Source organism: Passer montanus, unplaced genomic scaffold (genome assembly GCF_014805655.1).
Source record: "Passer montanus isolate IOZ18808 unplaced genomic scaffold, ASM1480565v1 scaffold10, whole genome shotgun sequence".
NCBI lineage: Eukaryota > Metazoa > Chordata > Aves > Passeriformes > Passeridae > Passer > Passer montanus.
This window is the reverse complement of record NW_024356505.1, coordinates 7,644,217-7,671,925: the sequence shown is the minus strand read 5'-3', so window position 1 is coordinate 7,671,925 and position 27,709 is coordinate 7,644,217. Positions and strand designations below refer to the sequence as shown.

The 27,709-nt window shown below is 37.8% G+C and overlaps 2 protein-coding genes across 2 annotated transcripts in view; one reads left to right on the top strand and one right to left on the bottom strand.

Moving 5' to 3' along the window:
* The window catches only part of KAT2B (lysine acetyltransferase 2B), a 41,363-nt gene extending 28,273 nt beyond the window's left edge, over window positions 1–13,090 (top strand). The window contains exons 13-20 of the mRNA XM_039713695.1: window positions 132–258; window positions 2,484–2,594; window positions 3,607–3,750; window positions 6,520–6,634; window positions 7,399–7,435; window positions 7,795–7,858; window positions 7,956–8,040; window positions 11,110–13,090. Of these exons, the coding sequence (XP_039569629.1) occupies window positions 132–258; window positions 2,484–2,594; window positions 3,607–3,750; window positions 6,520–6,634; window positions 7,399–7,435; window positions 7,795–7,858; window positions 7,956–8,040; window positions 11,110–11,303 (877 nt within the window). The 3' untranslated portion in view covers window positions 11,304–13,090. The remainder of the gene's footprint in view (window positions 1–131; window positions 259–2,483; window positions 2,595–3,606; window positions 3,751–6,519; window positions 6,635–7,398; window positions 7,436–7,794; window positions 7,859–7,955; window positions 8,041–11,109) is intronic.
* A 671-nt stretch (window positions 13,091–13,761) lies between these two features.
* SGO1 (shugoshin 1) lies at window positions 13,762–18,535 on the bottom strand. Its single transcript, XM_039709492.1, has 9 exons — window positions 18,478–18,535; window positions 17,873–18,077; window positions 17,593–17,789; window positions 17,078–17,182; window positions 16,558–16,622; window positions 16,263–16,402; window positions 14,837–15,682; window positions 14,475–14,649; window positions 13,762–14,246 (listed from the first exon to the last, which is right to left on the bottom strand). Exons 2-9 carry the CDS (start codon window positions 18,006–18,008, stop codon window positions 14,144–14,146), a joined length of 1,767 nt encoding a protein of 588 aa, XP_039565426.1. The 5' UTR covers window positions 18,009–18,077; window positions 18,478–18,535; the 3' UTR covers window positions 13,762–14,143.
* Between the last annotated feature and the right edge of the window lie 9,174 nt (window positions 18,536–27,709).

The following is a 27,709-nucleotide window of genomic DNA, read 5'->3' as shown; positions in this document are numbered from 1 at the left end:
AACTTAGGAGGCATACAGAATTGCATTATCATCATGGAAAGAAGTGAATCAGGTTTCTGAAAAGGGAAGGTTAATGGCACTTGATGTACTATGTACATGAATTAAAGTGATTGTTATTTTTGTCTGCTCAGGAAACATAAAACCCTTGCATTAATAAAAGATGGCCGTGTTATCGGTGGTATCTGCTTCCGGATGTTCCCCTCCCAAGGATTTACAGAGATTGTTTTCTGTGCTGTGACTTCCAATGAGCAAGTCAAGGTAAAAAGAATTCTGTATTGCAAGTGTTTAGTAAATGGATTTGAATCCCATTCACCCACTGCATATGCTCCTAATATTTTAGTCATGTTGAATATACTGCTGAGTTGCCAGACAGAAATAGATTTTGAAAGATACAGACATTCCAAATATAATAACACAAAAAACAAAATAAAATATGCAGATTTAGCATTATTATTATAATAGTAGGATTACCTGTATTTAATTAATTAAATAAAATTTTTCTCATCAGAGCAATAGTGGCCAGTAGTCTGCCATTCTTGGACTTTTCATGCCTCTGTCCCCAGCAGCTGTGTCTCTGTGTAGTGTAACATCTCGTGGTTGACTGAAATGTGTATTCCTTGTGTGGGGCAGTAATTTGTGTTCAAGAATTTTGTGACACTACAAAACTTCAATCCAAATGACATATAATAAAAATATTACGTGCAGTTTTACATCTCAAAATAAGCACAGGGTCAATTCTGGATACTCTTTTTTGAGTTAATGCCACAACATTTTCTCAGAATTAGCATCTGTGCTGAAAAAATACAGAGCAGTATGAATACATGAGATTCCTCCATCTTTTCCAGCTACTCACCATTTGGTTCAGTGTTTTGCCTTTAGATGGTGCTGTAGCTTCATGATTTTCATTTCAAGAAGCAGGAGCTGAGACATGGGTTAACTTAAAGTGTATAGCAGTTAACATGCAAAAATTGTACACCCTGGTGCAAAAGAGTAACACAGTGGGATTGAAAGTCTGCAACAGCTGTTAATGCTCAGGTTATATTTGATTTTATTCAACTCTGGTGTTAGAGAGGAGCATTTCCGTACATTATGCAATGACCTGTCAGCATTCAGAGTGTTTTAGCAAATGCAAACCAGAACAGAAGATGCCTAGGTTGTGCTTAACTGCACTACGCAGGTGAGGCTGCCAAAGGTGGGTTGTGATTTTCTAGGAATAATCTTTCAAAATAATAGAGCAGATAATTCTGACCCATCAGAGTGTCCCCAGGGCTGCATAACACACTGTTCATTTATTTTATCCTCTGGGTGCTTTGCTGTATCAGTTGAGTGTTTCTGAACATTTGCCTTCCTGCTTTTTGCTCTGAGTGAGCTGACCCTGTCAACAGGTAACTGAGGAAAAAAAAATGTTCACACATGGGTGACCTGCCAGATCTTAGGAAAAATATATTCCTATTTTAATTCACTTTGAGGCTGGAGTAAAAAATATAGGAATTGTTTTCCCATACAAATTGAATTGGTTTTGAGGTGGTTTGGTCTCCTGTTACAAAATAATTTTAAGTTTTACGGTAAGTGCCTGAGTTTCCTATCTGACAATTGCCATATTTGGGGCTATGAAATTGTAAATTAAATCAGAAGTTTGTATTTTCTAATTCATTTTACTGGCTTTTTTACATAAGTAAAAGTTTTCCTAGTTTTTAAGAGCAGAGTAACCAAAAGGATTGTATGTTTCTCTAAGTGTCTTGTTAGTGTCTGCATGGTGAGAAAATTGAAACATATGCAGGAGCAAAACATTATTATGGGCTTACCTATCTACTTTACATTTCTTCATATCACAGCAGAAGGGGGTGACTATAGCTTCCCTGTCAATGTGAATAAATGCAGCTTTTTGTTTACTTTGGGGCTAAATTTAAATGGAAATCATGCCTGTGTGCAGTCAGAAGGTGGAGCTTTTTATTTGATTGTGGACTCTATAATTTTCTGCTCCTTATTATGGTAATTGTTCACTGTTCCTTTTTATGTTTTATGATAAGCTTAGTTAATAAATCCCTTGAGACAGAGACTGTTTTGCTACAGGTGCACAGAACACTGGAATAATTTCAGTATTGCTACTGCTTTGTAGTTTTGAAATTATATGGCTCAGAAAGGATGCTCTATTGTTGCAGTATGTGCAGTTTTGTTGTGGGTGATGTGATTTTAATGGTTGATATGTAATTTAAAAGTGGAACAAAAAAAAAAAAAAGAACGAGGTGGGCACCTTGAGTTACAACTTCCATGCTGGGTCACAAAGGTACCCCTACAAGGCGCAAAAGAGTTTGCTCTTGAGTATGCAACACCCAATTAATTAAGAGAAAATCTTTTAAACAGGATCTGAAGGAAGGATTGCATTTTGAAAAACAGTGTATAATAACCCTGGGTCCCCAGGTTCTAACATGTGCATTCCCCAAAGGCTTTGTCATGACTTTTTCCTCCTGTGTTTCACACAGGGTTATGGGACTCACCTAATGAACCATCTGAAGGAGTACCACATCAAACACAACATTCTCAACTTTCTCACGTATGCAGACGAATATGCTATCGGCTACTTCAAAAAACAAGTAAGTTCAATGCAACTAAATTACTTTGTGCGAGAAGTTTTATATCTAGCAGGGTTGAACTAAATAACTAGGCATGACAAAGTAATTGGATACAATGCATAGTGAAATTTTACATGTGTGTTTTTAATCTATAAAATCTTTACATGCCCTGTGTTCATCCCATGTAATGTTTTTGACTTCTAATACATTTTACTTTGATAGAATCAGCTGAACATAAGTAGATGGTATAGTCTATAATTTATGTAGTCTAAAACTAGTAAAATGTCAGTTCATTCTCTGATTCTATAAGAAGTACAAAGAAGGACTAGGCATACCTGTGAGAGATGAAAACTTACCTGACCTGCACTTACAGCTCCTCCTGATTTGAAGTGTGAGGTTCAAATTCAGGAAAGATGGCAATGTCTGTTCTGTCAAATAGATTTGATAAACAAGTGTCAACTATCTGGTCAGCAAAATGGAGTCAGATTTTTCTCAGAGGTGTACAGCATTACGCAGTGAAGATGACCCGAATAGTGGGAAATTGCAAGCAGGTAGAAGGAAATTTTTTTTTCCTTTCTTGTCCTGAGGGTGGTGAAATACTGAAAATTGTTGCTGAGGGAGGTGGTGGAATCTCTGTCCTTTTACAATATTCTGAACTGGTCATGGCCTCAATCAGCCAGATATGATGAAACCTGTTCTGAGCTGAGATGGGGCTAGATGACCTCCTCAAGTTCCTTCCAGCCAGTTCTATGGTTCTGTATATAAAACTGGTACAATCTACTCTTCACACATTCAAAATTAATACAATCTCCCCTATCGCCCTTCTTAGTAATTAACTATTCTTTTATCAAGTGACTCCCATGAGAGGGTTTGTGCAACTCTGAACCATGGTCTGTAACTCACTGTTGTATTTTTTGTATTTTAACATTATGATGAATTTGGTTCTCAATCCTCATTCATTTCATTTAAAATAAAAACGTAAAAGGAAAATGGCATAATGACAATATAAGTTCTTTTTTTTTTTCTTTGTCAGGGTTTCTCCAAAGATATTAAAGTACCAAAAGCAAAATATGTTGGCTACATCAAAGATTATGAGGGTGCCACATTAATGGGATGTGAATTAAATCCAAGGATCCCCTACACGGAATTTTCTGTCATCATCAAAAAGCAAAAAGAGGTGAATGTTGAAATGAAATGTTTAATGTTACTCTTTATTCAGATGTTTAGAAACAATTCAGTGGGTGCCAGGTTAGCTCTCTTTTTTGCTTTGGTGCTTAAATTTGAGTGCATACTTTTTATTAGTTAGAATAATCCCTTCATTCAAGTCCCAGTACCAAATTTTTTTAGTTGAAGCATCAAATTCTAACTTGCTGACATAACAAGAACAAGACTGTTAAAGTACTGTTATTTTGAGGAGTAATTCACAGTTAAATTTTGTGGTAGTTAACTAAGCAAAATCTTGTGAGGTTTATTTTTTTATGATTTTGTCAGTTCCTTTCTTCCCTCAGAAGTGTTCATTAGAGTTACATTTAAATGGAGTGTTTGTATTTCATGGCCTGTTTTATTTGAGAAAAAGAGAATACTTTTTTTCCATCATTTGTAAAATATATAAATCAAGGGTAGACTGTCCTAATTTCTTTGGATTTTATGTGGGTTGTTCTTTATTTAGTTCTTACTAATATTCTGTATAATAAGGCAGTTTATCAGCAAAATAATTATGACATTTCTCCTTTTGTTTAAATATTTTCCTTGGTTTTTGAAGAAATACAAGTTATAATTTGTTCTTGCAAGATTGTTCAAGCCTGACTTTTTTATTTTGTTAAAAAGCTTCTTTATGGAACAATAATTTTTCTTCCAATAGAATGATTTGGCCTGTGCTTGGAGAAGGAAAGACACTTCCTGATGTCATGATGGTTTTACATTTAATTTACAAGGTTTTTAAACTTTTCTTATTGGGAAAGTTTTCATATATCCATACAACAGGGATCATAAGTTTTCCCCCTTTCATTTCTGCTTGGCTGCATCACCCTTCAGATTCCAGGCTGCTGCTGGAATGCCAGCTGCCCCTTAGGGATGGGATGTTGTCAGTGTGGACAGTGGATGTGTCTCTGGTAGCCTGTTACATCTCTAGGCATGCCTCATTGCAGTAGTACAGTTCTGGGCCCAAACCATCAACATAACATGCCACTTCCAAAAAGTTGTTAGTTTTCAAAGTTTTGCTTCTGGGTCTGCTTTATTAGCTTTTTTCTCTCTCTTATTTGTTAGAATGTCCACATTATTCTAAAGAACTTGGAGACATTCCTCTTATAAAGTGCCTTGGTCCTCCAGACATCTCATGTCTAAAATTACCAGGAGGAAAGCTGCTGTTATACATTGATCTGTGCTGTTGATCTTCTCTGAGAATAATTACATACAGCTTTGGAGCTGCATCTTAGGATTGCCTGCCTACCATTAAGAACACCAATCAGACTTTTTACTCTCCCTGTTGCAAGGAAATTTAGAAATAGCCCCCACAGCCTGCAGTCTCATGAAGAGTGTTTGTTTGTCTGTGCATATCAAAGGCAGTGGAAATGCTACCTGGACATAAAAAGAATTTTGAATGTCGACAGTTGGTATTGTGTACCAATTTTGTTGAATGCTGGTATTGACCAGTAGCAGACATCAGGCTTTTCAGTATCTGTCCTTCTAGAAGTGAAATTTTTCATGGGATCTAAGCCTTTATTTAAAGAACTGGAGTATATGCCTGTGGCTGCTAAAACCATATCACCTGATACTCTACCAGTAGGTTGTTTACAGTCATTCTGGAATACATGACCAGTCCCTCTATGCAAAGCTTTGTGACCTCCTGACTTGTGAGTAATCACTGGTACTGATTGAACAGCTTGCTTTGATCAGGAAGAGCCACTAGTTCCTAAATTGTAAGAAGGGCTTAAGTTGGATTTGATAATTAGTTTGAAATTATTTTCCTATAATGCTGGAATCTGCCCATGGTGCTGTTGTACACTGTATTCCTCTTAACATTTCCAAGCTCTTTTGAAAGTCTGGTTTTATCTTTTTCCCTTCTTTGAGAGGAAATACTATGTATGAGGGAGTGAAGGTCCTTAAAAATATAAATATGTCCATTTTATTATTTCCAAAGATAATATTCTATCAGACTGGAAGTCTCTATGGCTGTGCATTTGTTTGCTCCAAGTTAGGAAGTTTTGAAAGACACATGTCCAGGACACACAAAGCTTAGATAAGTATCTAACTGGGTATCAAGAGCACCAAAGCAAATTGCTTATAATTTGAGTCATGAGATTGCAAAGTAAAACAGAGTTTACCCAGGAGTGGGAAAAGCCTTTCCCTAGCATTTGCAGAGAGAGTAGAATTTTGGTTCTGAGGAGTGGCATCATTCTGACATCCTCCAGAGAAAATCTTTCATGAGAGTATCTTTGATTGATACATAAGCAGCTCCTGCAGATAGCTATATGGAGACTTTGAAGTAAATGGGTTTCTAATTTCTAAAATTTTGGAATATGAACATGTATGTACATAAAAATACATGCATCAATATGTGCCTTGAAATTTTTTGACCAGCTGTGCTGAAGCATTTCAGAGGTTCCAGCTGTTGAAATTTTATAGCCAGTTCTCAAAACTTCTTCCAGGAAATTTCCTTCCCTGCCTCTGCTCCTGTCTTCCCAAGAGCTGTGCAGCTTGTGATCAATAGAGGAAGCAATCACTCATTTTTCTTCTAGATTTGTACCAAAATAGCTGAGAGACTTAGTAGCTTCATTTGCAAAATCTGTGCTTGGTCAGGTAGCTCAGCTCCATTTCCAGCTTCATGGAAAATGACTGCAAGGATGGGAAGTGAGAATGTTTCTGTTCATCACAGTTTTGCATTAATCTTCTGGGTGACTTTGGACCAAATAAATTATTTTTTGTTTTCTCTGCTGCTTTATTACAGATCATTAAAAAGCTCATAGAAAGGAAGCAAGCTCAAATCCGAAAAGTCTATCCCGGCCTTTCTTGCTTCAAAGATGGAGTACGGCAGATTCCTATAGAAAGCATTCCTGGAATTAGTATGTATCAATCTCTTTTAATGTAGAACAGGAGCAGAATACACCAAGAATGGTCCAAGACTAGAAATACTAATGTAGTTACATAGTTCTTTTTGATTAGAATGTAATGGTTTTAGTCTGCTGATTTGATTTCTGTGAAGATTATTGTGTTTCCATTACAACTGCTGTCTTTGAAATTTCCCCAAGGCATCCCAGGCTGATCCTCTTTTATGTACGTGTATATAATTTTACTTATATGTGATCCCTCTTTGATTTGTATCACAGTGTAGGCAGCAGTTTCCCTCTGGCACCATTTTAATGCACTGAACTCCTGAGCAGCAATGATTTCTGTGCTAGGCATGAATGTACAGGACAAAACAGAATTAAAAATAATTAAGTATCATATTTTGGGGGAGTTTTTTTCAGCTAGGCTTTTCTGCAATTTATTCTTTGTCCCTGGGGAATCAAATTGTATAACTTTGTCATGATTATTCTTTACAGGGGTGGGTTGCAGTAAAATATGTATTGAATTATTGGAAAGAAATGTGTTTCATATAGAAATATTTTAGAATCTTTTCAGCAGTCTGGTGGAAGAGTCATGTAGGAAATTGAATGGAGCTGCAGGCTAGATGGTTATGTTATTTATTAGGAGTAGCTTTTATTAAAACAAACCCATTTTACTGCAGTAGTGCTGAAATGGCTTTTCTTCTTTGAGTTGCAATAACTCAGTTAAAGTTTTGACCTACTGTAGTTCCCATATAATATCTCATGTTGTTGGTATACAGGAGAGACTGGCTGGAAACCAAGTGGAAAAGAAAGAGGGTAAGTGCTACACAAAGTAAAATGTTGAAGCAGTTGGGATATTCCTTTGAGAAAAGTCTTTAGACAATGATACTTGATATTTCCTTCCATCCATTGGAAATCAAATAATCTACAAGAGATGAGTTCTTAAGTGGCTTTTTGGTGGTATTTTTTATTTTATTTTTTATTATGGACAAGTCTGGTTTGGGTAATGGGCTTCTTTTCTGAGGATTTTTGTTTGGGTTTGTTTGCTTGTTTTAAATTTTATTTCTTTCATAAATTGCTTGAAACTTTGGCGTTGCTTTTAGGTAAGATGCAAATTGTAGGAACAAAGATAAGGGACCCAAACTAATCTTTTTCTATTTATATTTTCCTTCAAGTAAGGAGTCCAAGGATCCAGATCAACTTTACAGCACGTTAAAAACCATCCTTCAGCAAGTTAAGGTGAGTGCTACCTCTAGTTTACTTTCTGTAAAGATTTTAAAATTATTTCCAATATCTAGTTTCCATATTAGATACCTTACTTTTTTTTTTACCAAAGAGCCATCAAAGCGCTTGGCCCTTCATGGAACCTGTGAAGAGAACAGAAGCTCCTGGATATTATGAAGTTATAAGGTTTCCCATGGGTAATGCCATTAACATTTTTTAAGTAGAGTTTAAAAATCATTATAGCTGCAGACATAGCAGATAAATTTTAATCTGATTGTTTTATGGTAAAAGATATATGTTACTTGCAGCTGAATACCTTGCAGCTCTGAAGTGTCAAGAGTGTGATGCTGTCGTTTGAAATTGATGAGTGCTCTGTGACCTTTGTGAAACGTGTGGTGTACGTATCTGAAATCTTAGTGTGCCCCAGAGAACTCTAACAAGCTCTTAAATGGTGCAGTCAGCTAGAAGCTTTCAGGACTCAGCTGGTGTAGGTGAGTTGTAGGGATACGTTCCTGTGTGTGATAGCTGGTCATTGCAGATCCTACTCATATGTTAAAAAAACTGAAGGCAAGGCTAACTTTCAGTAACACCTGAGCATTTGAGTTGCTCTGAAATACAGATTTAAGATTTCTAAATCATATTTAAAAAAAAAAGCATTTTCAAAGGTCACAGGGTTTTCTAACTAAGTCTTAACACTTTGCTCCAATCTAAGTTTAGGAAATGCTTCATGCAACTAATTTAAAGCTTTTATCTTTATCTTTTAGATCTGCCACGATTGTCTGAGGTGTTACATTTATTTTTATATTTATTTTTACTTCTAAGTAACACAGCTATTGTTTATGTAGGATTGCTTGCAAAGGGAAGTACACAACTGCTAATAATGTTTTTCTTTTGACTGCTTCTCTTATGACCCAGCTTTTGACTTTTGGCACATATAATTTCAATAATAATTCAGTGATACTCTAAAAGAATGCTTGATTTGTACTGCACAACATTGAAAATTGAATTCCAATTGAATTGATACTCCTCCCTCATTTATGCAATACTCACCTCTATCATTCTGATTACAGTTTCTGAACCCTTTAATATTGTTAGAGAATGAAATACAGGTTCATGGCAGGCTACTAGCCATCAGGTTCTCAGAGAATAAAAGTATTTGTTCACATTGCTTTGCATGGGCTTCAAGCCCATGTCTATCAATTTAGTTTAATTATTTTTTGTATTCAAATCACCATTCCCAAATGTACATATACTTTATAAACCAATCACTGGTTTCCTGTACCCCCAACACAAATTTATTTTCTACCAATGAAGAAAAAGAATATGAGTCCCCCTTTGTGGCAGCATTTTCTCTATCTGCTTTTCTGAGCAGATCTAGCTCAGAAATCTGTTTAATCTGAACAGTGGTTACAAATAACTTACCTGAGTTGGCAGACTCAAACTAGGAGTGTTGTCTGTCCTTTCCTTGTTCAGATGCATTACACTAGAGGTAGGGGCAGCAGTTTACTTTGAGGATTGAGCTGAGGTCTTTGGTTTAATTTTGCTTTGGTTTTTTCAGCTAAGGAACCCAGCATGACTAAACTGTGCCTTGATTTGTGATACATTCAGATTTCTTTCTGTTCTCCCTGCCAGCATGCTGATACTGTAAAAAGTTGCTCAGACAAGATAGAACAATTGCCTTTATGTTTGTGTACAGACTAAATCGTACAGTTTTAGAGAGGTATAGCTGTAAATGTTTTTTTTCTACCTCCTAAGGTCAGTTCTCATGTATAAGGTTTAAGTGCTCTTCAGAGCACTTAAAACTATATCAAGCAATACTCTTTGGGTTTTTTTTCCCCCTTTTCATCTGCCATTCAAAAGCTGTATGGCTGAATGACAGGTGGAGCCAAACTTTCACTGTGCTTAGAGGAGAACAGCTTAACTCTCTAGCCAGGCAACACTTGCTTTAGGGTGAGCTGAACAGCTTTTTCAGCTCGGTGCTATAATTAGTCTATGGATATCTAGTTTAGGTATAGGCACCTGAATTTCAGACTTAGTGGGAGCTGAATGAGCTTTTACTCTTGCAAAATATTGTGCAAAACTAGGGAGTGGCAAGTTCTGTACCACTGGAAAAATGTTTGAGAGCATCCAGTAGATAATCCCATCTTGTCAATTTAAAAGGTTTCCTCTTTTAATAAATTCAAATCTCCCTTAAAAAAACCAAACCCAACCCTCCAAACCCCCCAAACCATTACCAAAACAAAAATACAACCATATTTTTTTAAGTTTGAAGTTAAAAACTTTAATTCCTTTGCATTGGAGGTCTTTGGTCTCTGGTGTCCTTGCAATACTCATTAAGTCTTCTGCATTTCCACTACTTCTGTTATTTTCACAAAGGTGCTGCTGATGTCTGGCTCAAGCATTGCTAAAAAAATAGTTAAGAGCATCTGAGGTGAGAAAACATGGCATCCAGCACACCTCCCACTACTTCTATTCCTGTATTCACTCTTAAAACCCTTGTAATGTAGACAGAATTTTTAAATGCCTGATGAGAATTACTGGGAAAATGACTATGTGGAGAACACTGAGATGATTTACATATTTTATGGATGACTGATTTTAGTTTAAAGGAGAACACTTCTTAAAGAATGTTCTGTAAGTAAATGTTTTGCATGATGCTCTGAAAGCAGGGAAGATCAGTTCTCACGTGGTTCTTAAAAAGTATATACAACTATAAACACTCAAGAGGTAATAAAAATGTATGTAGAGCATAGAACAAATTTTGTCTTTTTTTTTTTCCAAGGCTGCAAATCCTGCTCGTAGTGTAGACCAATGTATCTTCTCTGCTGTGTTTGCACAGCAGTAAGGATTTTTGTTTAACATACATGTTTTGTGATGTTTGAATTCTTTGCCCATATGCCCCTAAGGCCTCCTCCAGCAGAGCTGAGAACAGGTTGTCTCAGAACTGTCAGAAGAGGATTAGGGACATCTACTAACCACAGGAAACTCAGAGCTCTAAGTATGAGAACAGAACAAAAAAAGCTTTAATGTTTTAAAGAATTAAAAATGAACGCTACATAAATTCATCCTTACCGTGAGACATTGCTTAGTTCCAGCAGCTCAGTTGCTTTTGAAGCTAAAATACAGACCCTGCCTGAGATGAAGGCAATTTCCATTCCAAGTCCTAGCTTTGCCAGTTCATGTTAAATGGCAAATCAGTCTGAAGGGACACTGCACACAAAACAAATTTGAATCCAACGCTGTTAATCTATTTTTCTTCTGTGCAGATCTCAAAACAATGAGTGAGCGACTCAAGAACAGGTACTACGTGTCTAAGAAATTATTCATGGCAGACTTGCAGCGAGTCTTTACAAACTGCAGAGAGTACAACCCCCCCGAGAGTGAATACTACAAATGTGCCAATATACTGGAGAAATTCTTCTACACAAAAATTAAAGAAGCTGGATTGATTGACAAGTGACACTGTCTTTTTTACTACCAAATAGTGTGCCTATGTTATGGACAGGGAAAGCCGTTCTATATCTGAGTTGTGGGACTTTTAAGAAACTTCTGTTTAATACTTAGCACTTTTAAAAACCCTTTTAGTTTTACAAACATGTATTATACTGAAGTTACAAAAATTATTTTATTAAAATGCTTTATAATGTATTTAATTACGGAATATTTCTTTTGTGTGCCGATTACCTTATGTTCCTAATAATTTTATCAGCTACAGCCTCAGAAACCCCACAAACATGGGGGAAATTGCACATGTTTGGGAAGATGAAGAAAATTCCCAGACAACAGATGTTATAGCTTACCTAATGTTATAGCTTACCTAATGCAGTACCTATTTGATAAAGTTTTATTATTTTTTCCAGTAAAAAAAGAAAATTGTAAGGGAAAACAACAGGTGTGGGGGGGTTCTGAAACACTTGTTTCTTTGTAGAATCTTTTTATAAGATATTATTTTTTAAAAGAAACACTCAGCTGGTTGAGAAGCTGTGAGAGAAGAGCAGCCAGTTCTGAAAAAGGACTGCCTGTGGTCTTTGATAGATGCAAGTTTTTCTATTCATTTTCAGTTTTGATAAATATTTTACCTGCAAATTGTAATCTCATAACCACTCTTAAAAAAGAAAAAAAAAAAAAAACTGGCTAGATGCGCAATGTCATAGTGACTTGGCTTATGCAGGACATAAGTACCCAAAATAACTTTAGAGACTACTTCGCATCTACTAGACAATTTTAATTGGCTTAGTAGAGTTAAGGTTTTATGCACTTCATGATCCACTCTACTTACTACTCCTCACTGCTAAATTCTTTAGATTGTTCAGCAGAAATAAGACTATTGTACGCAAAGGAAGAGAACATAGGACAGCTTTGAGCTTAGATACCTGGCTCCGTGGTAAACTGGATTTTCTACCAAGCTTTATTGTAAATGCATATTAACTGTGATTATTTAGACCCAGGAACATATTAGCATTGTACAACTCTTAGTATACCTTCAAAAGGAACACGCACTCATATATACATATAATATATATACGTTTTGCTGCTTACACTACATTTAAGAGGTACACCTAAATCCTTAATGGAGATCAGTACAGGCCAAAAAGCTGTCCCTTGACATTTTCTAATTAGTTTGTAAATTATAACTGCTTTTGTGAAAAACAGATTAAACTTTCATTCTTGGTGTTTTATATTTACAGATGTTACACTGGTAAAATTCAAGTTATGAGACTGAGAAAACCAATCCTGTGCTGTGTCAAAGAATTTATTCCTGCAAAATGCCTGTGCAATTTTAGATTCAGCAAGGTGTCAGGATCTAGAAGTAGTAAATGTGGCACCCAAGGTATTCAAAATGTTAATGCTGGACTTGCCATCGTGTTTTGTATGAATTTAGTCTGACCTACATTGGGATCTATAACAAAGGTACAGTGAGTACTTTTTCTTTAATAGCCAGAACAGGATACTATAAACCTGTTTTGTAGATTGGGCCTACAGATGCACCTGTTAAGCTTGGTAACCTGTGAATTTTTGTTATTTTCAGAGTAGATTTTCTTATTGTCTTTCAATCAGATTGTCTCTTCTATATTGAAACGTGTTTTCTAATTTAAGAATTAATATTTTCATAGATACTGTGCAATAAAGTTATGGTAGGATATGTGGTTTTGCAAATGCTTTAACAGCTGATGAACTTTACATTTGTCAAATTAATATATTGTACTGGTACAGAATAGTTTTAAATTATATATGTACAAAACCCTACTTATTTTGGTCTCTTTTTTTCATTACTTGGTACTTCATTGCTTCAATTTTTCAAGCTTGCTCAATCAAGTAAGAAAAAACACTACCCAGACCCACTACACCTGCCTTGGGTTGCTCTACAATCACCCTGATCTTTTTCCTCTCCCTGCTAAAACAGCTGTTGCAGATTTATTTAATGAAAGAGCACCTAAGGTTCACAGAATACCCCCAAGGATCATTAAGTGCATCTCTAACACGAATGGTTGATACAGGGATAGGACCCACAACCTTGGCAGTATTGGGATCAGGCTCCAACCAATATAGTTCAACCACTCAAATTCCTCTAGTCCTAGAATTCCAGACTGAGATGGTGAGGCCTTGTGGCTAGAATTTTAGGATATGAAGATAAAGCTAAGTTCCCATTCAAACAACCAAAGGCTGTGTTGTGAACACAGCTAGGCCAGCTCAGTAGCTGCAGCTACAGAATCAAATTGCAGCTACTGAGTTGCTTCTGAACAGTGCTTATGCCACCACATAAGATGGGGATAGAGTATACTGGCCTGTAATGCCCACTGCTGACATTAGTGCCCTTGCAGCAACTACGGAAACTGCCAAAAACCACCAATTCACTCAGAGCTGTTTCAAAATACTGAGATGTTTATTACAAGATTCGACATGAGACTACAGCCATCACATAAGATCTGTACAAACACAGTTATTAAAAAGACTTGCTGCTCAAAACATTTTAAGTGCCTGATGTTCACCCATAAAATGATATTCACCATTGTATCCATCAGAGATTTCTCACATACTCCCAGATCCATTCAAAAGGAGCTTGAATAGAATCACATTAGTTAGAAAAGTAATCAATATCATTCATTAAAAACAAGTCACTAGAAAAAATCCAGGCCCCCTTAATCTGATGTCTTTAATACTAGACACACAACTATTTACATATTTATATAACATATTGTGCAACAAAATATTTCATCCAGGAAATTACTTTCTTCATGGCAGAAGCGTGGTTTTGCTGAGAATCTCAAAGGCAAGTAACCATTTTCTCATTGGATATTTTCATAGAATCTTACGAGAACGTCGCTTAGCATCTTTTTTCACCTTGAAAATTGGAGAACACAGGAACTTTGTATCTGTAAATGGATCTCCTCTCCTGAGTTTCCTGTTTGAAAAAAGAAAAAGGCAAAACTGAGTTCTGTTCCCTACATCACTTAATAACTTTTAGCTAGTAAACTCCATTTCACACAAACTAGGCTGTATTATTAACTCTAGAATTTGAGTTCTTCGAGCTCTTTTTTTAAGGTCTTGTTTTCAAGATCTAAATAAGCCTTTCAAATCCTCTATTGGATGGAATATCTTGAACTTTATGTCAAACTGAAAAAACACCTACCCTATAACACTTGGTTCTTTGTAGTTCACAATACCAGTACAGCTTCGCCGCATGCGTTTTGGAGACTGATGTCCTTCACCTTCAGAGACAATTTCTGCATCTGCAGTGCTGGGGAGCACTGCAGCTGTATTGGTAACATCACAGAGATGCCCACGAGATGGCTCAGAAGACTGCTCTGTGAAGAAATTAGGCACAGTTCAGTTCATTCAGGTATGTGGACTTTAAAGAAAATCTAACCATTCTTAAAACATTACTCTTTTAGCTGCTATTAAACCCCCCCTAAAATAAAAAAGCCTAAATCTCCTAAACAATGCTGTCTTTCAAGAAAACAAAACCAATTACAAAACACTTTCTGTACTTACTGATAGATTTATCACTTGATTTGTTTTCAGTCTCCTCTTCATGACAGAGCTTCTGCTCACGCTGTGCCAAACATCTTTTAGACCTTGGCCTTGGATGGATTGGTGACACAGGGCTCTCATTCACTGAGCTTCGCCTTTTCTTTGGTTTACTCTTGTAAGGCTCGTAGAGGCTGTCATCTGAGTCACCTGCAGTACTGCTTGACTCAATGGTATTGGTTTCAGCTGAGTCTTCTTCATCCTCCACTTCAGTATCACTGTCATTCACCTTGTTTTGTCGAAAAGGTGTAAGATGGACACTCTCTTCCAAATGAAAGTCATAAGCATCACTGATATCACCCAAGAAATTCCGTTTTTCTTTAGAGGCCTCTTTACCCAGTTTTCCTGGCCTTTGTTGGGAAGTAAGCGGCCATTCCAGTTTTCCTTTCTGGTGCTTTTCTTTCCTTCGTTGAGGGTTTTCTCTGCTTTTACACTCCGGTTGTTTCAGATCAGAATTACGCTTTAATTTCAACTGTGCAGTTTCAGAAGTTTTCTGCCTCAACACCAGCTCTGAATCGATATTGCTTTCATTCAAGTGAGGAACAGCTGCATTTATATTTTCTGTAGCACACTTCTCTAGACTTTCCTCAAGCCTAATTTCATCCTGTTCAGAAAGTTCTTTTACTGAATCAGGTGCTTCTAAATGGTCCAAGACACCAGTACAAATTACATCAGGGTTCCTGATCCTTGAAAAGTGACGTCTGGTGGATACACTCTTTGGTAACACGCTACCAAATCCAAACTTGACACTTGAAGAAACATTTTCCAGCTCTGACTCTGTGTTGTTCAGATGAAAATCAGATGGCTGTCCTTGTAGTTGAAGAGAAAATGTCGTATTAAATGCAGACAGAAAAACCATGTTAAGATCTTGTGCAAAAATTCTGAACCTGTCAAAAATTCAGACTATTCTTTGGGTTTTCTCCAATTTTCAAAAACTAAAATTTGGCAATTGTGATAAGCTCTATTTAATATAGCTTTCATGCAGAAAGAAGTTGGGTAATATAGCACTAATATTTTCCTCTGAAATGTTCCTATTGGAAAGTTATTTACAGATCATTTATTTTCCTGATTATTTTGCTTTGTTAGTAAGTTTTTATTGATAGCATAAATGCTAATGAGTGTATAACAGCAATTTTACTTGGTTGAACTGTTTGACAGATAATGAAACTGGATTGCAGCTATAGAGAAGGTAAAGCAGTTTCAAATTCCACCCCATTTTGCTTGACATCTTCATTCAAACATTTTACCAGCATTATTATTTCCCCTTTATGACAAGAAGCAGAAAGTTACTTATCTGTTCCTTCAAAAGCAGCAATTTTTTAAACTTGTACTCACACATTGTTTTCCTAATTCAAAAACAGAGCAATGTCTGATACTTTGATTTAGTTACCTTCGCTTGGAATAATTTTGGTAAAGGAAATGTCACTGTCAGATTCCCCACAGATCTTTGACAAGGAATTTCTGTCACCACCAGCTTCCATCCCACTTGGAAGTACAGGACCATCTTCAAGAACGCACTTTAGAGGTCCTCTGGAGAAAATACCAAAGGTAGTATTTACTAAACAGCAATAGAGTTTAGGAACAGTTTTCATTACATGGGGTTGCTTCCCTTTTTCCAGTCAGAAAATTAAACTTCCTGTAACAGTTTTTCCAAGCACAGACAGGAATTAATCAATGATACTTACATTGAATGTGCTGATTCTGTGACACTGCAACTGTTTTCAGGACCTGAAGAAAGCACTCTTTGATTCTGTCAACAAAATAAATCATACTGTGATTAAATGGCTGAAACAAGCTTGCACCATCTACAAATTTTAGACAACAGCCAAGTTACCCCAGGAAGCACCAAAGTGGCCCTTGACTCTCTTTCTGTGTAGCTAACACCAAGTGCTGTGGGTGTTAGCCAGCCACCTTCTCAGCCTCTGCACATCAGCACATTCATCCCCAGCTCAATCCTACAGCAAGCAGACAGGAGAAGAGACTGTGCATAAAACCCCAGAAAATCAGGTCCAACCACCTCCTAGCAGAGCCTCAGTCCCACTTATAACTCACTGACACACTCCCACACTGTGCACCCCTGGGATACCAGGAACTGTGGGACTAGTCCTTCCTCTAAAAATCTCAAAATCTGCATGCATCTATGGTGGAAGAAGTGAAGGCAATCAGAAATAGAAGCCCTGCTCCTCAAGAGGAAAAGGTACTTACTACATCTATGGAACACAAGTTCTTTGCTGGGCCAAGGAGAGTGACCGAGTCCAGTAAATTCTGAGAAACTTTGGAAATTATCTCATTCAAGGCTGACAGTCGGGTCTAATGGACAAAGGAAGGACAGTAACACTGTTACTATCACACTCTAGTACCAACTACAAACTCATCAGCATTGTGAGGTAACTACAATCTGAAGAAACCTGTCAGGTGTCTTCACATGTGATAAGCTCCCTACAAAATTCACAGAAGATAGACTTTAATTTTTGTTAACTAAGAGTAAACATAAAATCTTTCTTATTTTAAGTAAATGAGAAAGAGTAGTGAGAAAAAAATTTCATTACCACGTGTCAAGGTATCCAAACCAGCATACCAAGTCAGGTGAAAAAAAACCCATTGAACATACTGAGCTAGTGTTTTATGAAACATTTAAGATCATAAAAATATCTACCAATGGATTGGTACAGATTCTGATGTTCAGCTTCACCAGCTCATATAGTTATTATTAAGAATACCTCCACATGTCGTTGTTCTTGCTGGAATCTATGATTTCTTTGCAAGTCAAACATCTGAGCCTTTAAAATGTGATAATCTTTCCTTAGCTGAAGAATGGTAGCTTCAGCTTCCCTCAGTTTGAGTTTGTGTTCTTGCAAGGACAGAGCCAGATCTCTGTTGTTTGCTTGAATGATCTTCATCTTGTTGGAGCTGTTGGCTGCAACGCAACAGTGAGTGTTTCAAACGGGATTGAAAAGAAAACAAACAAATTATAAATCCTAAGATATTTAAGCATCTTACTTGCTCTTTTGGCCTTTACGGTGGAGAACTGGGTAGTTTTACCCAGCCTTGACCATTTCTGAGTTCTTTTCTCTCTCATACGTTGTTTTATATCACTCAGACTGTCTTTGAAGGACTTCCTCGAGGTCTCTGCCATCTTCTCCCTTTAAAAGCAGGAAGTGTGAGGCGCCCACGAAGCTGGGGCTGCACCTCGCGCCCCCAACGCCTAAAGGGAAGGCACAGGGACAGACGAGTAAAGCTCGGGCGGTTTTAAGCGGAGGCACACACACAGCAAGCACCCACAGCAGGAGCAGACGCGCCGCTCTGGCCGTTCTCCCCGCAGCCGCTGCGGCCAGGCCGCAGTCCCGGCCGCGCGGTGCCTGAACTGAAACACCGGGGCCGGCGCCAAGGGCTCGCCAGGGGCCCCCCGAGGCGCCAGCAGCCGGGCCCCGGCTCCTCTGAGCGCAGGCACGGCGCCCCAGCACCCCGCACCGGCCGGCCGTACCTCCCCGCGCTCGCCGCCGCCACGCGCCGTTCAAACGCCGCCGCCGCCGCCTCCCATTGGTGCGCCCCGAGCTTGCGTCACGCCGCGAGCGCCGCGCGCACCCGCGCCTGGCCCCGCCCACCTCCGGCAGCGCCTCAGTGACCGCGGGGCGGCGGTGGGGCGAGTAGTCACGGTTTAAATCGCAGATTAAACTCCTTAATTAAACTCCTTAATTTGTGGTGCTTTATTGCTTGTGGCCGCTTCTTGCAGCAGTAGCAGCATGACCTCTCACACTCTGTGAAAGTTGCACTGTGAGAGTCACCCACGGCCAGGCAGGCCGTGAAGTGTAGGACAAGAGCGAGAGGAAGAAGGCTGATGTCTTCACAAGCGATGTGATGGGTGAAGGTGTGGGTGTTGAAGTCTATGAAATGGGTCCTGGTGTCTCCAACTTCAGGCAGCAAGTTTGTTGCAGAGCCCAGGCACCTCGGCTTGTGAAACAGATAAAGGTCTGCACAAACCTGAGTTTATGAACTTTGGGGTAAAATAGTCGGTTCAAGGGGTGAGTATGTGGCAGGCGGTTCGGGAAGGCTGTACCTTCCCAGTGCCTCAGCAATGGGGAAGGGAAGAGGGCAACATGCAGCCAGGAGTTCAGGATAAAAGGAGGCTGTGCCCTCTGAAACCTCGAGAGAGAAAACCCAGCATCTGCGTGTCCCGGTGGACCCTCTCTTTATTAGAATAAAATTACAGGACTCCTCTGTCTCCTTTTTGGACATAAACCTCTCTGGCATTTGTGGATTTTCCTGACAAGTGTGAGGGAACTTGCATCTTCTGTATGCTGATACACATCTTTACCACAGCGTGCTGAACCTTGACTAACCACTGAGAGAAACTGGAGGAAAAAAATCAGCTAAATGATGTCGTATTAGCAGAATAAATGGTATTCTCTATTCTGTTAAATCAGCATTTCATAGCTACTACACATTTTTTTTTGTCTTACAGCTGTTCCTGGTTTTATTCATTACAGCTTGGATGTGTTGTGGCAATCTGATTTCAAACTTGAACAATTCTCATGGATCATGACAGAAACCATGATGTTTGTGCTTTTGTCCTTCCCCACTCCTTGCAAAGTCATGTAATTTTTCCAGTTCAGCCTTGAAAGCCTCACCTATGTAGTTTTACAGTAGTGTAAATGAATATTTAACTTTCCTACTTCATCAATAGATACTATTAAAGCTGGTGTTGCATTCCTGTTAGCAAACAGGTTGTCCTGCAAACCCAGCCCTGGATGCAGTGTGACCATTCCCTTTGGAGACATGAGATCGTGTAAAAAACCTCATATTTTCTTTAGGATTCAGCATGAAAAATTACTAGCAATTTACACACATAGACCCACTTACTTACTAGTAACACACAAAACCACAGCAACCCACAATTTTAGTTTCTCACCACATGTTTTTTTCTTTTTTCTCATCTGCTTGATGAACCTAAGTAACTTCTACCCACCCATCCTTCCAGCCCCAAAAAACTCTCCCAAAACAAAACAAAACCTCACAGGCTTGGGGGAAAAAGAAAGATTTTAATTTAAAACCCAACCAAGCAACCAAAAAACCCCAAACCTCCTCAGTTTCTCTTCCCCTCTCTCCCTCCCCTGCAAAACCAGAAGAAAAATAGAGGCCTTCTGGCCATCAGGAATCACATAGTCTGTAGAAATGCTGGTTTTCTGCTGTTGTATGATTAGCTTCACATCCCCTTCCCTCAGGCCTCTCACTGTTTTAAAGGCCATAATTGGGCACACTCTTCCACTCAGCTGCAGCAAACTGTGTCACCTGGAGCATTGCAATTCTCTCTGTCTCTAAACATAGATGAAACTATGTGGTTGAACTCAGCTTCTGGGGGCTTGGAGGGTTGTTTTTCAGCTTTTTTTTTTTCCAGCTAGGCACAGCTATTCTCACCCAAAGCAATACCTTTCTCTACAGACTTTGTCTTGCTTAAAGGCAGCAGGTGTTTTGCATTTGGCCAAGTAGCAATTGATAGTTCCCAGCAATGCTGGTAAGGTCTTTTATCTATTAGCCATTTATTAGCTTGACACAAATACACTCATTGTGATTAAATGAACCCTGTTTTGATTAAAAAATAATTCTTTCCTCATTATTATCTAAGTGCTACTATTCATTAATTTTTTTTTTGTCCTGAGTATACTTATATCACCTTTTTTTTTTTCCATTCTGTTGTTTCCATCAGTTTTGTTACGGCTCTTTCAGAAGCACTTTGGAATCTTTCTGAAGATTATCTTTTATTTCCTGTATTTGAATTTTTATGTCCTGATAATCACATTTTGACTGTTACTGAGGTGTGCTCCTTTGTGCATTAGTCTCATCTCTAGACAGTTTTGTTTCTATTAGATTATTTGCAGGCTACACTCTCTGTATTATTTTACTTACTTATAGCGGAGGATTCCAAGTAGTGAATTTTTCTAGCTCAACTGAATCTTTGCTGTAAGCAATTTCATGTTTTCCTCTATAAAGATTGATGCTGTCATTGCTGCCAGAGTTGCTGTGGATTATTAGTTTATTTCTAGCGGGTGTACTCATGTGGCAAAACAGCTGCTGCTGCGACTGGAATTGCAGTATGGAAAGATTTGCTCTCATCTTAGATTTATTGTCTTGCATTGCAAGGCAAGAGTTGCTTCATATAATGACAGCAAATTACAGGATTCAGAGCCGTGATTCTGGGAGAGTTCTGGCTACTTCTTATCAGAGTTGTCTGAATGTGATGTTACATGGTGATGTCCAAAACATTCTGTTAGGGCTCAAAGTTAGAAAGTTGTTTTTCCCAATTAAGCAAACAATAAGCTAATAAATATCCTGTGCAAATTTAAATAAGTTACTTTTATTGCTACCAAAACCAATGTCTTCAAATAAATGGATTTTTAACTTTTTGAGTGAGTGCTTATGAGAGGCATTGATAATCCAGTACTTGATGGGAAATATTCTTAAAACTCTTACTGAAGTGAACGGATGAAGTGAATGTCTCTATAAGAACAGATGTTTAGACTTGCTGTATTTACTTTTTCACTCATTTTTGATGACCACTACTAGGGCACAGAAGAGCAGCCATGATGTGGTGACCAATGGCAAGCTTTTGTTGATGCAGGCAGCTGGGTAACCTCCTGATACCCAGCTTAAATACCCCACCCATCTTTTCAGCTCCTCCACGTCCAAGCCTACATCAGTGGTGATGTTGGTACTGTCTGGTGTTAACCATCAGAGTTGCTGAGTTAGGATGGTAGATATGACTCATATTTTACTACCTCTACCATAAAGAGGTACAGAGCTGGAAATCACAATGTATGGAATGCAGTGCATACTGTGTGGGCAAAAGGAAAAGTGTGTACAATATACTGTTATGTGTAGTACCAAATTAATGAATCCTGCAAGTGTCCTGTTAGAGGGCATCCTTAGAAGTGGCTCTTACACACCAGCAGTATCTCTTCCTTTAGGAGAGATAGAGACTGATTAGTGGCACATAGGACTGTCTTGCTTTCCATTACCTTTGGGGTTTGGGAAGATCATTTATGTCTTGCTGAGTCAGCTCTGTTCTCATTTGTTCTGACATGCACACTGATGCTGCCTTGCAGTGCTTGGCCATTGGATGGCTCATTTGTGAGCTGCCTTCAAACTGTTCAGCTCTGATCAGCTTGCAGTAGGGTGTTTGTAGCTATCATCATCTTGGAAGTATCCTGACAGGAGTCTAAGAATATTTCACGTGTGGGAACTGCAAGATGCTGATGCACACTATTCTTCTTGAAAACAGAAAAGCAGCAAACTTTTTTTGAAGAAGCAGGCAAGGCATATTTGAGCAAATAAGGTGTACTGGCTTGAGCAAGTTTGACTGAAAATCCTGTAGAAATAATGACCTGAGAAGATTTTGACAACCAGATAATTGATAATTGGTATTTGTCCTTTGGCAAGGTTAAAAAGAACTGTGAGCATTTTTTGGGTGTAATTATTTTTATGTATGTCCCTATGTGCTATTTCTTTTGCATTTCAGAAAGATATATCAAATTAGAGCCATAAGTTGCTGAAGTTCAGACTATTCCTATTTTGGAATATATTATTAGTATTGCATTCTCTATTCTAAGTTATCCATAACCACTTTCTAATTACAATGCTAATTTTTTTCTTTCTCAAAAATAACTTTGTTCTACTTACAAGCAAAATCACAAATATAACAGGAAAAGAAGCCTGAGTTAATTGAAGCATGAGGCAACATGGGTTTCATTAAGCTAAAATTAATTATCTATAAATCAGCATTCCTACATTAGTTGTATCAGTGTCTTTTTGGTGTAAATATGTATTCTAAATTGCTATAAATGCATATATATATAAATCTTTGTATTCTAACTAATTCTAAAATGTTTTTAATTATTAATCAGTTTAAGTAAGGATGTGAAAGATTACCAAGCGTCTTGATCTGTTCATGAGAAATATTCCTGAGACAAAAATATATGCAGTAATAATTATATGCATCAGATACAGCTGTGTCTTCCACTTTAGACACTCTGAATTATATATACCTGAGTTGCCACCAAATCTTTCCTTTCAGTGCCAGGAAAAATCCAGATTCCCAAAAGATTGTCTTAATCCATACCAGTATGCAACAATATAAGTGTCAATCTGAAATCTTGAAACTAAATGATCTAATGAGAAAAGAGGAATAACGTGTCAAAAATGTAAATTAAATGTTAAACATTTTGTCAACGTTTCTGTTGGGTATGTACCTTAATTTATCATTGTGCCACCTGTCAGTAGACCAGAACCCTGACTTTCTCCAGTACACAGTGGTTCCAGAGCATGCAGTCAGAAGCAACCTCCTCCCCATCAAATTTTCTATCCCCAAGTCTCCAACTAACCTCTGTCTCACATTATTGAAATGAAGCTTAGCACTGCTTCAAGGTTACCAGGCAATAAACTTGTCCTGGCTTGTAAAATAAGCATGTATTCTATTTTGCCATCTGTTGGGGGTTAGGCAGTTTTTTCTTATCTCTTTCAGGAACAATGACACTGCCCGGAAGACAATGTCCTGCTAATGGGCTGAAGGGTTTTTTTGTTTGTTTGTTTTTTTAGGGTTTTTTAAGCCATTGAATATTTACTGACAACACTATTTCTTTTTGTTCTACTGTTTATACAAATATGTGGCTTTCCACCAGTTATTACCCAGTTTGTCCTGATGAATAAATAGCTCACTAGTAGAACATGCCACTGGTAGAATTGTAGCATAAAGAGACAAAGGCAAAAATGACCTGCATAGTGGATCTTGATGATAATGATGATGATTATGATGATGATAATGTCAGGCATAAAGGAACAAAACTCACTCATGGATACAAGAATATATTTTAGTGTAGCTTTTTAAAATGCTAATACACCTGCCATAATCTGAGAGGTGAATATTAATCATATGATAATGAGTTCCTGATGGAACAGAGTGCCACCAGCTTCCTACTCTTGCATACCTTCTCTCTCTAGGTACCATGGTGTCAGTGGAGAGGGTCTCGGTTTTCATGGGTAAACCTGGGATTAAAGCTGACCTTTCTCTTTAAACCCAACTACTGTTATAGGTACATATTGCATACAAGTATTTATTTGAGGCTTTGTAGTTGTGTGTACAATCCTTACTGGCTCCTAAAGTCACTGGTAAAACATGATGAAAGACAGAGGACTGAAGAAGTTAACAGCAGCATTTGGCATGCACATTGGCTGGGACACACTGGTGCTGGGTAGGGAAAAAATGTCTTGACGGCCAGATTTTTCTCTAGATCAGAATATTCAGTTAAGGAGGATTTTTATGAAGTGTGGAAAAGCAATTTTCCTTCCTGCTGGGGTTGTGTTGCTGCAGTCAGGTCTCAAAAGTTTGGGTCATGGGTGAATGACTTTCAAAGAGCTAATCATTGTTCATAGGTAGGAGACAGAGATATAGATTGACACTTTGTTCTCTCACAAGAGGTCTTGCACAAACACTTTTTACTGACTTTAGTCCACCACAGAGAACGAGACAAGGTAGACAGTTATAATAAGTTATATAACTGTAACAGCTAAGGATTATACAAAGAAGCAAACACCATTACCCCACAGTACTCCGTTTGGTTCTGCTCTAGGTATGTTGCCCATATTAAAATAAGCAGGATTGCTTTATTACATAAATGCTTTGTGGGAAATGCTGTGGGTAACGCCAGACAGAAAACAAAGGCAAAAAAAAGAGTGGTCCAAAATAAAGCAATACCCTGCAACCATCATTTGGTGCTTCTGTTGGTAACAGATCTACTCACACTGAGGCTGCAGTTTCTTTTGAGGAAATGAGGGGTTTGAATGACAAACACTCATGAGGATCAACTGAAATCATAACTGTATGGAAAAAACAGCATAACATTTGACATTAAAATGTCTTCTAAGTTTTGAGGATGTTTTCTTTCTGTAGGTTAGCTTGCTGCTAACATCCTGATGTTTACTTGAACAGTTGAAACAGATCTGTCACCAGCAAAAGCTGTAAGTGGCATGAAAATGGTAAAGAGATATGGAAAGACAGCTGAACTGCTGCAGATGTGAACTTCAAACATGACAAGATTTTTGACTGACAGAAAAGTGGAACAGAGGCAGAATTCTCCAAGGTCTGTTATCTTTGCACTTCTCTCTCTCCTTGTGTTCCTCTGTATCTTGGTACCTTTTATCATTCTATTGCTTTGCAACTGTACTGTAGTGTCCAGTTTTACAGCTTTTCATTCCCACAATTTCATCTGGTTTTCTGTCCTTTCAGAATATTTTCAGTTTTATTGGAGAAATCAGAATAAAAAGATATTATATTGTTATTTTATATTTATAGACAGATACAATAGGCATGGTAAGAACTAGAGATTGTATTGAGAAAGAGGAAGCAAAAAACCAGTATGTTGAAAAAGACTATGTTTTAATGGATGTTCCATGGTTCTTTTAGTTTATTTTGTGTAATTCAAATATTTGAAAATTTAAGAGCATTTGAAAAATTAAATACTGTGACCTAATTTCTTTCAATCTGATCTATTTAAATCAATGGAAATAGAGTGCGGCATTTGTCATGATTGTAAATAATAAATGTAAAATGCTGGAATATTGCTGAAAAAAATAATTAAATTATTATGTCACAAATTTTAATGTAATCAGTATGTTCCCAGAAAGTTTTTCACTGTAGTTAAGCCAACAATTTCTAAAATAATAGGTTGGGAGGAGACCTAATAAAAACTTTCAAAATGCTTTAGTACAAAGCAGTTTTATAGAAATTTCATGAGACAAATTAGATTGAAGTAATTGTTTACCAGGAAATAAGCACAAATTTGAACAGAGTTTCTCAAATGACAGTTTTCTGTACAGATGCTATAGAGAAAATGAAATTGCAGACATGGAGCCTACACAACATGCAGTCACATTCCTGCTTTTTATAGGAATCCCAACATTTTTGGAAAGTAGATGTAGACTGTTGCAGAATATTCTCTGAGTTCCTGTTATATACATTTAGATAAAGCTACGCATTTCTGGCTTTCCTAGTTTAATTTCTACATGTCCTGTTACATCTCCATCAGATATTCTGGCTGCTGCCCCTGTCAGCAAAGGAAATAAACACACACACATACAGATACGCCTGGTCAGCTTATGCCAGCTAAGAAATGAGGCTAACCCTAGGCCTCTCTTTTTTATCTTTTTTTTTAAAGAGGTCTAGAAACACAGAAATTCTAGAAATAGGAGGAAAATAGTGCTATGCATAAAATGGGAGCTTAATGTGCACACCATATTTTATCTGATTGCCTGTAGACTGAACAACCACACATTACCCAGCTGCAAACCCATTTTAATTGTGTTATTTTTATATAATTTGTCAGACTGTGCATTATTTGATAGTAAAGAGGCTTAGGTCTTAGTGGATGGTCTTCTGGAGTCAACTGGAGTACTTACTAGTGAGCTAGGAATGAGGGAGTCTGCAGTTGCCATAATTCTTTTGCAAAAAATGTTTTAATGTGTCTGCCTTAGTACTGGCTTATTGTAACTTATCTGTTGCCTCATGAAAACTCACTTAGACTTTTTTTTTAATCCTGAAATCTTACACCAAAATACAATTTAAGATTAGAATTACCAGATATTTCAACTAAGTATTTATTTTCTTCAGTTCAGCCTTCAGCACAGATTTTACTAAGATTTACACTTTCTTCTTTTAATTTGTATTGTATTCTGCCAGCTTATTGCTCTCTGCTTCCTGATTGCGCTGCTGTTTGCTGGACAGTCAGTTTACAGTTTGGGATAACTGAGTTTTAACCCTGGAGTGGCTGTCTTCTTATGGACCAGTGGAATTTGATGTTGCTAGCTTTTGTTAGAGACAATAACACTAACACTGATTGTTCAGGATTCCAAGGATTGCATTTCTCTCTAATTGATACTGAAGTCCATAAGTCATAAGAAGTCTGCAATTTCAAAGGAATAGATTCCTAGAATGCTAAGAATAGGATCTTGGTGAAAACCTAGAAAAAAAGCCCAAGATTTTTATTTTTCCCCGATCTTCAGCATGAAGAACACCTGTAATTCCCCCCACACTCCCCTCCATTGCTGCAGTGTCAGACTAACAGGAAATATAAGCAAAAATCGGGCTTTTATAAGCATCTCAATGTGTTCTTCAAAAGGAGTCAGTTCAGATCCAGAGGTGATTTTCCTTGCTATTTTATTCACACCCCTCTGCCCTTTCTCAGAATAACACCAGGATCTAGGACACTAGCAGCTTCTATTGGTCTGCAAGGTTGTCTGTTCCCTCCTGTGACAAGACGCAGAGTGGAATACAGCTTTGATGTGAAATGCCTCAGGCTTTCATCTTATAATGAGCTCCCCCAAAAGATCCAAATAATTCTAGGCTAAAAGAAGCTAAACTTTATTTAAATAAATAGTTGAATTTCAACTTTTTTTATAAAAAGAAAACTTAAGGCAACTCGAGGTGACACACACAGGAAAAGGATTTATGCATTGTTCTCTTCTTGTCCACTATCACTGCAGACAGACCCTAGGTTTCAGCTGCTGGGTACCCAAAATTCCTGTGTAGTCCTGTTTGCAATTTCTTTCCAGACTGTTCTTTCTTGTGAATGTCTTGTCTATTCTTTCTTGTGGTGCCCTCTGGTTTTCTCTCCCTTGGCCATGCTGAGTTATCTCCTGTTACATGGAGCAGGCTTCCTTCTCAACCAGTCTTTTCAAAGGAACAGAACACATAACTGAGAACACACAAATTAAACAAACACTGCATTATTGTATAGCTATGGACAATGGCAGAGAGAATGATAATCCAAAGATATTAATATATATTTAATT